Raw genomic sequence first — 9,602 nt, 5'->3', positions numbered from 1 at the left:
TTGGAGATGCAATTGTCCTTAAACTTAGTTGAGTCAGTTTAGGGTAAATTGTATTCAGCCCCTCAGAAATCTAGGATATCTCATGCCACATGCGACTTTTAAGAGAACAGAATCATAAGAAGGTAACAAGAAACAAAAGAAAAGCTTTGCCGTTTGAAAAATGCTTGTTTTCACGTTCCAGTTTTGAAATTTTGGTGGTCACCGAAAATTTAATAAGCCCATGTAATACAAACTCATACGAGTTCGGGCACAGAGATGAATGAACATATTGCTTCCGAATGTAGTACATAGAGAAGTGTATGTAGAAACGGTTCGGTGAGTTAACCTGAAAGAGGACCGTTATTGTAATGGAGGCTATGAGATAGATGCCAAAATTACACTTTGTTGATGTCGTTAGTAGAGAGATAAGCGTGAAAATCAGTAAGCATGTTAGCCTTCATTTTAGGTCTAACGACTAATTAGACATTGAGAAACTTAGTCATAATAGAAATAGAGGGGAAATTCCTAACCGACGAAAAAAAAGTAAAGATTCATTATTCTAAATACGAGCAAAAAAGTATCGTGCCTCAATTCTTACATATAGAAAAAAGAATAAGACTCGAAGTGACGTGACGGACGACGAAGAGAGTCTCCGTGCAACTCTAATCAGTAATTTCCTGATTTTTTCCTCTGAATTAATAATTTTCATTAAATTATTTTAAAATTAATAAGATTACGTGATTGATTTGGCCATGTACCGAGCGCCCTCTTGATTCAGTCGCTCCGACTATGGCATATCTATCGTAATCGTTGATGAGAACCACTCACTACTATGGCAGTATACAGTAACCTCATGTGAACGAGCTTAGCAAGACTAACTAATTTAGCTTTATAAACAAAAACCACCAGTATATCACTGTTTTTATAATAACTGGCATAAAATTGTTTCGACATTTTAAGCTAATACGTTTGCGTCCCTTTTTGGAGCCCGCGTGCTCCGTCGCTAATCCGCATTGAACTGCTGCGCTATGCCGCAGCAGAACTGACGCGGCGGTCGTCCGCGGCTCTGCGGCACCGCATGTTAGAGAGTTGTTGTATTTGCAGCGAAAACAATTTTTCTATAACGATATATGCCCAGAAGATGCACGCGTTACTAATGCTTCAATATGAAACTATGTTATGAAGCGTATCCAGCATCTGTAAGTTCGCTATTTCAACTGAACCGTACTTACTATGTTTGGCAGTGTTAAAAGAATTAATGTCTTCATAATATCGGTTCTTACCCTAACCCTATTGAACTATAACTTATTTTCTTCACAAAATTTTCTTCATGACAAATACGCAAATGACAAGTTACTGGCCTAGCGGACCCTATGTTTTTTTTATATAGTTACATATTGTTGTTAATCGCATTAGAATAATCATTTTTTATCACTAAGAGGTACTGGCGTTTCTAGGTTGTATTTTGACATCCAAATTATAAAACTTCGATATCTCGCATGACTTATAAATTCTACGTTTTGCGCTAGCGGTTAGTCGAGCGAAACGAAATTTCACCATGAAAACCCGAAATTTTCTAAGATGATTTTATTATGTGCAACAACAAAAACGTTTAACCAACCTATGTGCGGTCATCGTTGATGGATTGCCTGGCGTTCGCTTCATAAGCTACTCACCCAATAAGCTCGTTTAGGCAGCGGGATGCGGCCTGGCTGTCAGGCCCAGTCGTCCTCGTCGGGTCCACCACCACAGATGTTATAATTTTTTTTCTCTTTATTGAAGGGAACTACAAATATCTCTCAATGACGTATCTATTAGCTAGCAAGGTAAGAAAAACCAACAAATCAGAACCAATGTCTAATAAACAAATGATCCTCTGTTCGTCACGTCTACAATGCGAGTCGAGTGGTGCCGAGTAGAGTAAAATGCTGCTGATCAAGGCACGTATGTTGCAGGCATGGTAGCATTTTTTTGTAGAGAGATTTTCATCTCTATATTCTTGAAATGTTTTAAGTGTCTATTTAAGTTACAAGCACTTAATTGAATTAAACCATTTATTTACGATTTTATCAAGTAGGGATCATTTGCCCTGCCAAACACATTCGTGCATATTGCATATAAAGAGGTTTGAAAACTGGTATTTGTTCTAAACAACGCTGACGACACCGACCTTTGAGATAGCGTGTTTAGGGCGCTTTACCGATTTCTTAACTGTAAAAATATTCATGAGGTTATGTATGTAGCTTGGGTCGGTACCAGTTGACTCTTGCTAGCGATTGCTTGGGTCGAAACTACAGAATTCTACCTGGGTGTAGCTAGAAATAAGGAAACAAACGAACTGACTCAATTCGAGTACTGTCAATTTGTAAAACCCTATAGGAGGACTACATCTGTAGTATAATTGGCGTTTAGGACGGCGTAGGAGCAACGTCTATATACAAATTATACGTATATGCAATCAGCTACCCGTTCTTTAGTATGCTACCAATAATCGACACAAGACTGTATCAATTTTCGATTCGATTTCTTAACGGAAAGATTAACGGAAAGATCTGTGCTTAAAACACTTCGAGAATTCCATAGCGGCGTAAGCAAGATAAAGTCAAGTAAGGAACGTAAACATGCAATTGCTTCAAAAGGTCCTTAGATAGTGCTACACCGGTACACTTATGGCTCGCCATTGTGTCTAGTTAAGCGAAATGACATACCCAGAAAAAGCTACTTGTTATAACGAGTAATAATGCCCAATAATAACGATGGTTAACTACATGCATATCATCGAAATAAGTAATTTCCTTTATTATTGTTCATTAATTAACGGTAGTTTGTTTTTGAACAAAACTCACACCACAGTTACAATATCGTACAACACGCGTTGACCGATACCCGTGAACCTTAAAAGCGTGTATATCATAAAAAAAATGCAAACAGTTGTGTCGTCTAGCTAAAACTATGGTAGTAACTCTATAATATAACGAAATAGGTAAACGAAAATATCAGTACACAAATGTTCACCATATTTGTGCATGTCGCTCGCCTGTTCATCGTTGTGGCCGCTAATCAACTTCAACTTAATAACAATTTTGCTAATTGTTGTAAATTTGTTAAGGTAACGCAAAGTTGGCAGGTTAAAGACGTAAACAGTTCGGTTGCTTCCGTAAAGCTCAACGTTATCTATTTTGGTGTAACACTTTCTTCGACTATGTTGAATTTTGTTCTATAAACATGCATCTATCTAATATATGTCAAAGTCACCGGCACAACGAATTCGTCTCGCAAAAGTAATTGGCCGTGGGGAGCATCTAGCAGTCAACAAACTCCTGCTCACAATATCAGCTCAGAGTGTTTCTCATTGCAATGGCGGTCAATGATGCACAACGGTCGCTCTGCTAATTATATGGGGTATAAAGTAAAAAAGTAATGATTGTACGAGTAGTGTACAATACAATTCACGATGGAAATAAATTGCTTTTGTTGGCTGAGTACGATGTCGTCTTAACAAATACGAAGTTTGCAGAGAAAAAATTGACTATGCCTCCATTCTGATGGGGGAAAGAAGTAATGCTCACAGTTTACGCTAGTAATTTAATCTACAATTACAGTTCTGCATAAAGTCCTGCGGTACGCCAATACTACGCCCAATATGATGCAGTGATCTCCTTTTTCCTCAAATAAAGATCAATGCAATTATACCACGAGTCAATGGCTTTAACACGACTAAAAAATCAACTTGTACTGTGGCAAACACACACTATATTTAAATACGTTTTCACATTATCCTAGATGTCCATAGGTTATAACGGGCACCAATAAATACAATCTACTTCTAATTAACTCGAGATATTTTTACGGTAAAAGCTTGAAGGCTTGCACTGCCCTAGGTATAATAGTTCATTTTATAATTACGACGAACTTGCTTCTTATATAGCTTCTTACAGCTTATGTATAACAAGCATATTGTCGTCAGAGCGATTTTTTCGAATTCATTGACATTTACTCAGCAGCTGCTTGGATGAATTAAATGTATGTGGGCCTGCGGCAATCTCGTCGGACTACAAAAAGTGTCTCGAAGCAATATGAGCGATCTAGGGCGGAATTCGTGAAGAATGCAGATGACCTGATTGCCTGTAAGGCTTTTTCTTTAATCCTAGTGAGGATGTGCTGTGTTTACAGAATTCCATGGGTATATCGACCTTGAGGTAGGTCTGAAGTGTGGTCCTTATGATATCTCCGATTCGGTTTATAATATGGAGTTCTGTCGTATCAAGCCAAACTGTAATTTGAGTGGTGTAATTCTTTTTACGAGCAAAGTATATTCCATTAATGTGCGATGACAGCTCGTCCAGAGCAGCACCGCCGATGAACAGTAGCACAAGTTCTTGCCAAACCTGGTCAGGACTAAAGTCACCATTTGCCAAACACCATTTACCACCCTGAAACACGGTAAATAGGTTTCTCAGAGAAAGCAGATTGTAATAGATAATGAGAAGCAACGTAAACCACTTGTATCATCGACGCGATTGGGTAAAAGGCTGTATCGGTGTATTGGCTACTTTAGGGCTAAACGTAAGGGAAGCAAACGTGTAAACCTCACAATTCAAAGGGCAGTCAATTATCAACTGCTGAATAGCCGAACGGAAGGGTCAATTGTGAGGGGAGCGAATTATTTTTTGTTTCCATTAATTCATGAATTAACCACATTAATGACCGGCCCTTTCATGGTGTTTTCTTCGTTAACTAGTCTCTTACTTACCCTTAATACTTAGGATACCCTCAAATCTTTAGTAGTAATACTTAATTCATGCCAGAAAATTGAAGAGATGTCGTAGCACAACCGATGAAGATTTACGAACCAGTTCGTTAATTTCGTCTTCCCACTCTGGACGAATGCCTTTTTTGAATAGGTAATAGCTTAAGTTGACTTCTGTAGGCGGTTTAAGGTTGTTGAAGAGCGACCAGAAATCCTCGATATAAGCGAAGTCTTTCACGTGAACTAAGGCAACGTCCCACGGTTGCCATGGCTGTTGAATACAAAACGGCAACAGAGGCTTAGAGCGTTGCAGGTGCTAGGCTCTTCAAGAAACGTGTGTAGCTTTAGTAAAAAAGGTGTATAGTAGGTAGTAGACTCACTGATATTTCGTCAATAAATTGTGTAGAAGAGCTGACTTTTGGAAAAGTTTCTAGCATTTTCGTTCAAGTGAATAATAATTCTTGTTTCAGTTGAAAATTGTCAAGGGTCAAACGATCGTTTGTTGCAAATCAGATTTGGTAAAAAGAAACAAATGCAAAGTGATGCATTATTGTTACAGTGGTTTATCATTATTATTATTATATTAGATAAAAATTGAAAAACCATGTACTTTCACGTAGTATAAATCAGGCTAGACAAAATAGTACCAAACGCCGTTGTATCTACAGACGCCACAGGTATGTTTGTCTTGGACTCATTCAAAACATGCATGTAATAATTTTCATACAATGAAAATAAACCGATTATAAAAAGTTAACAAAAAAAAAACACGATAAAAAAAATAGAAAGACGTTGAACAAAGATAACACCTACGTCACTGTACCAAAAGCTCCACTCGAATTCTAGTGGATGCTTGCTCGGTTTCGGCAAAGGAAGTGTTTTACGTTTGTCCATCTGGACTTGACCACCACCCTGATCCGGTAGTACTACAGAAGAAAACACTTTTGCAAGGGCGGGCTCCTGGTCATCGCGAGCCTTTTCCTTAGGCATGTTAACCAGTGTTTTGGGCTTGGAGTCAGTGGGTGGCGATAATGGCTTCGTTAAAAATTCCTGTTTACTTTGCGAGAAAGCTTTATCGCTGTGAGCCTTTGGCGCCTCTAGCTTTTTGAATTCGTCGCTGACTTCGTTACCGGCTATAAAGTCGCGTCTATTGCATTTCCCCTCATCTGAATCGGGCGTTATATATACATTTGTTGAGTGGTTGGTGGACTCAACTTCCGTACCCACTCTCACTGAAACTATGCAAATAATACATTTGTCAACGCACGTCGTGTTCATTTGTATCGTACTTTTATCTACGAGTTAATCAGCACGCGGCAAGAAGCAGCATTTAGGATTAGAGCAAATTTTGATGCTCGGCTAATATGAATGTTTACAGTCAATTCTACTTTTAAATTAATAATTGATACTTAAGCATCAATCAATAGCATTGCGAAATTCCAATAATCGCTGGTACTTATCGTATAATTCAACTGGTGACGCATGTTTCGTTCTAGTTCCGTGCGTTGCAACGTTAGTTTTCGTGGTAGATAACGCTGACATCAGCGCCAAAATAGCGTTGGCGCTGATGTCAGCGTGGATTCGTGAAAGATATAAAGATCCTGCAACCTGTTTAAGTCAACATCGATTGCTTTGATGAACTATTAATATTTTTAGTCTATGTAATTGTTTTATACACTTCCTAGTAAACCGGACATATAGAGGTGCCAGGGGTTTGATGGCATATACGTTACATGCATGATTTCGACACTGGATAATATAATATAGAACATTTTCATAATTACCTCCGAAATATAAACCAGACTCAAAGCGTTTTCTGATCACAACTTCCGATCGTTGATAATTGTACTTACACTTAGGTAGTGCAAAAGACTCACGGAAAATTGCCTTACTTAGCATTACCTTTCACATAATTTCCATGTGATTGCAGCAACTAGGTTGTCCACAACTATCGTATTTAAAATTGCTGAGTACCCAGATCTAATCTAGACCTCAATTGTGTGACTCCATTTTGTGAAACACAATATTTGGATTTAAAGGGAAATCTTTAATCACCGCCCTAAATAGGTAGAACGTAAAAACTTTTAAAGCTCATTTGGCTTTACGTCTTGTATGATTATGACTTTATATTAGTATTTATAGGCATGTACTAATTTGAAGTTATGACTATGTCAAACATACAGCCATATATTCACTCTGGAGTTTGAAACTTCGCTGAGAAGCTTCATTTATGTAATCCGTCATAAGGCCAATTTATTATTTTAATGGATTCCAAAAGCCGCTGCCTCACGACCGACGACTAAACTAGCGCCTAAAACGTTGATAATTCTTCACTGAACTAAATAATAATTTTAGTGATACTAGTGCGAACGAAATGAACTAGCCACTCAAATTTTTGCAGCTTCAGATCCGAGCTAAAATATGGATGTGATTCTTATGTCCGAATTTTATATTAGCTACAACCGGCAGGAATCAGCCGTCTGATATAACACCAGTACATATTCGTACGTAAAAATAGAGATGGGAGTGCAGCTCTAGGAGGAAAAGCAATTGCGATCATCACCGCATTATAGCCTGTGTGGATTCTAAATGGTAGTCTACGAGAGTTCCAAGTTCACCGTAGACGCTGCTTCAATACTTTTCTACAACCAGTATTGCATTGAATATTCTAGCATCTAATGTACTCTAAATGCCAAGAAAAACTGACCTTTTTCAATATCTGCCCCATTATCTCTAGGTGACTCTCGGCCAGAATCGAGTTCCGACTGGTTTCCGGATTTGCTTGGAATCTCGTCTTTTGATATCCCTTTCCACGACAGCGCCCGCTGTTGGTTTACATATATAACTGATGATTTCTGCTCGACACCACAATCCACACCACCCGACGCGCTATTGTCTAAAGAAGCCATCTTTAAGACTGGATCCGTAAAAGTGGGCAACGCCGAAGTCGACCCCATCGATGGCGACGGAGCTTTACCACTGTTTCGGGCTTGTTTGTTGGTCTTGTTGTTGTTCTTACCTTTCTTATTCTTGGCCATGTCGTCTTAGTGCAGCAGATGGCCTTATGCCTTTGCTGGCACTGAGGCCTACCACGAAAACGCTTCACAAACTAGATTCGGTGCCAGCGATTCCCTAACGGCTATTGTCTAAGTGAAAGTTTAAAGACTGGTTGCATACACAGAAACGGGTCAAAGTTGCAAATACACACTAGAGCGGCAATAGCTTTTCGAAATAAACAAATACACACAGCCAGACGTTCGTTGGCACGCGATCTCAGTGGGTCCCTATCCTGAACACTTGCACGTGTCACGACTGCGTCCCACAACGGATAGATGGTTGTCCAACAGAAGCCGCGTACGTTCAACCGTGCACGACCTGCGTTCACGTCAAATTTCAGCCGGTTCTGCTAGCCGAGTTGTCATCATACCGGCGACAATAACGACGTCGAGTTGGCAAAAAATGTATAGACGTGAGAAACAAGAGACTTCGTTCGGTCATACATCAGCTAGATTCTATAATCTGATCAGTTCGCTCTTAAAGGTGCGGCTGACCGATTGGCAAACCAAGTATCATACAACTGTGCGGCTCTAAAAGCATCGGGCATTACTTACAACGGAGATCCGTCTAGGCTTTTGCTGTGTTAGCGATTAAATTAAGACTGCAAACTGAGATGTTAATTCAAACCACAAGCGTTCTTAGGTACAAATATGCCGCGATCATTCGCTAGACAATGACTTTTGAAATCGTGTTGATTTAAAAAAGAAATGGCCACAGATCATGTACATGTATGTAGTGTGATGGCAAAGTAAACGACCGCAGCGACGGTGTCACGTGATGCTAAGTGTGCAGAACGCACATGCAGTGTGTGCTAGAGATCGTATTTTCTGTTTGAAATTAGTTACTAGCTCAGATGTTTCGGAGCGATTCAAACATTGTAAGGCGCTCGATGTGACACGATGGCGCTGGCCGGAGCCATTGTAGAAGGTAGGCTGGTGGTGCTTATTTCAAGTTATAGCGTCTATTTTGAGTAGTCGCTTGAACTCGGCATCGGAGAAGTTAACATTTTTAACCTTTTAAATGAATATGGTTAGAGCGCGCACTTATCTTAGAAAATAGCGTGAAAACAAAGAAATAGACGAACCAGATAACTGTTTTATTCAGTATATAAAGTGATGTTCTGTACCCAACTGAAGCGGTTTTGGGCGGATGTTTTAAAGAGCAGAAGTTCATTATTGATACAGAAAATTCTCTGAATTTACCGTTGTTTCTAACTTGAGAAAGTTAGAGTGGCAGCCTGAAGATATATACGCTTACCCTTATACTTGAATCGAGAAGCCGCAAATTTGACAGTTACATACATCAACTTTAAATCGAAAAATATAGTTGGTAATGTGATAATTTTCAGCTGTTTTTCATATCTGTTTATCCGAAACTCCTCGTTTAATCTATCATAGAGCCACACAGGGCGAGCTCACAGTCGCGACCATAAACCTACCTCGGCTCAGACCGGTAGTAATAGTTGTATTCGACGGCGTTGTTATTTCAGACCTACTGACCTAAATGAAAAATTGGAAGCCTCTTTTTCAATTGGCGTGCTGCAATTCTATTAAATAGAGATAATAGACGATAATAAATACTGGTTCAACAACATTCAGCCCTTTACAATTGTAATATTTTTAGTCTGGCACGATCCCCATTGCGACATATATACTATAATTAGCTATAAATTGTTATACTCAGCTGCGTGAACGATTTAAATTTTTAAGGAAAGCGATCTGAAACTGACAAAATGTCAGAAAGGTTGGTACTGCGGCTGTACGATTACAGTAGCCTGTTAGGTCAATAGGAACGTTCAAGGCTACATGGACTTTCG

At 39.2% G+C, this 9,602-nt stretch overlaps 1 protein-coding gene and 1 long non-coding RNA gene across 3 annotated transcripts; one reads left to right on the top strand and one right to left on the bottom strand.

Annotated features, from left to right (window-relative positions):
- Nucleotides 1-2,744: 2,744 nt before the first annotated feature.
- Nucleotides 2,745-9,277, bottom strand: LOC111264109 (uncharacterized). 2 transcript variants are annotated; one of them, XM_022839719.2, is made up of 4 exons: nucleotides 7,437-9,277; nucleotides 5,543-5,967; nucleotides 4,833-5,000; nucleotides 2,745-4,412 (listed from the first exon to the last, which is right to left on the bottom strand). In XM_022839719.2, exons 1-4 carry the CDS (start codon nucleotides 7,765-7,767, stop codon nucleotides 4,065-4,067), a joined length of 1,272 nt encoding a protein of 423 aa, XP_022695454.1. In that variant the 5' UTR covers nucleotides 7,768-9,277; the 3' UTR covers nucleotides 2,745-4,064. The 2 variants fall into 2 exon arrangements, with proteins under 2 accessions (XP_022695454.1, XP_022695455.1); XM_022839720.2 differs by having other exon boundaries at nucleotides 7,749-9,277.
- On the top strand, nucleotides 8,588-9,383 carry LOC147752989 (uncharacterized). Its single transcript, XR_015312559.1, has 2 exons — nucleotides 8,588-8,713; nucleotides 9,276-9,383. It is a non-coding gene; the product is annotated as an uncharacterized LOC147752989 (long non-coding RNA).
- Nucleotides 9,384-9,602: the final 219 nt, after the last annotated feature.

Source organism: Varroa jacobsoni, unplaced genomic scaffold, assembly GCF_002532875.2.
Source record: "Varroa jacobsoni isolate VJ856 unplaced genomic scaffold, vjacob_1.0 scaffold_821, whole genome shotgun sequence".
In the NCBI taxonomy this organism is placed as follows: domain Eukaryota; kingdom Metazoa; phylum Arthropoda; class Arachnida; order Mesostigmata; family Varroidae; genus Varroa; species Varroa jacobsoni.
Note: the sequence above shows the minus strand (reverse complement) of the source record. Positions and strands in the feature narration are given on the sequence as shown.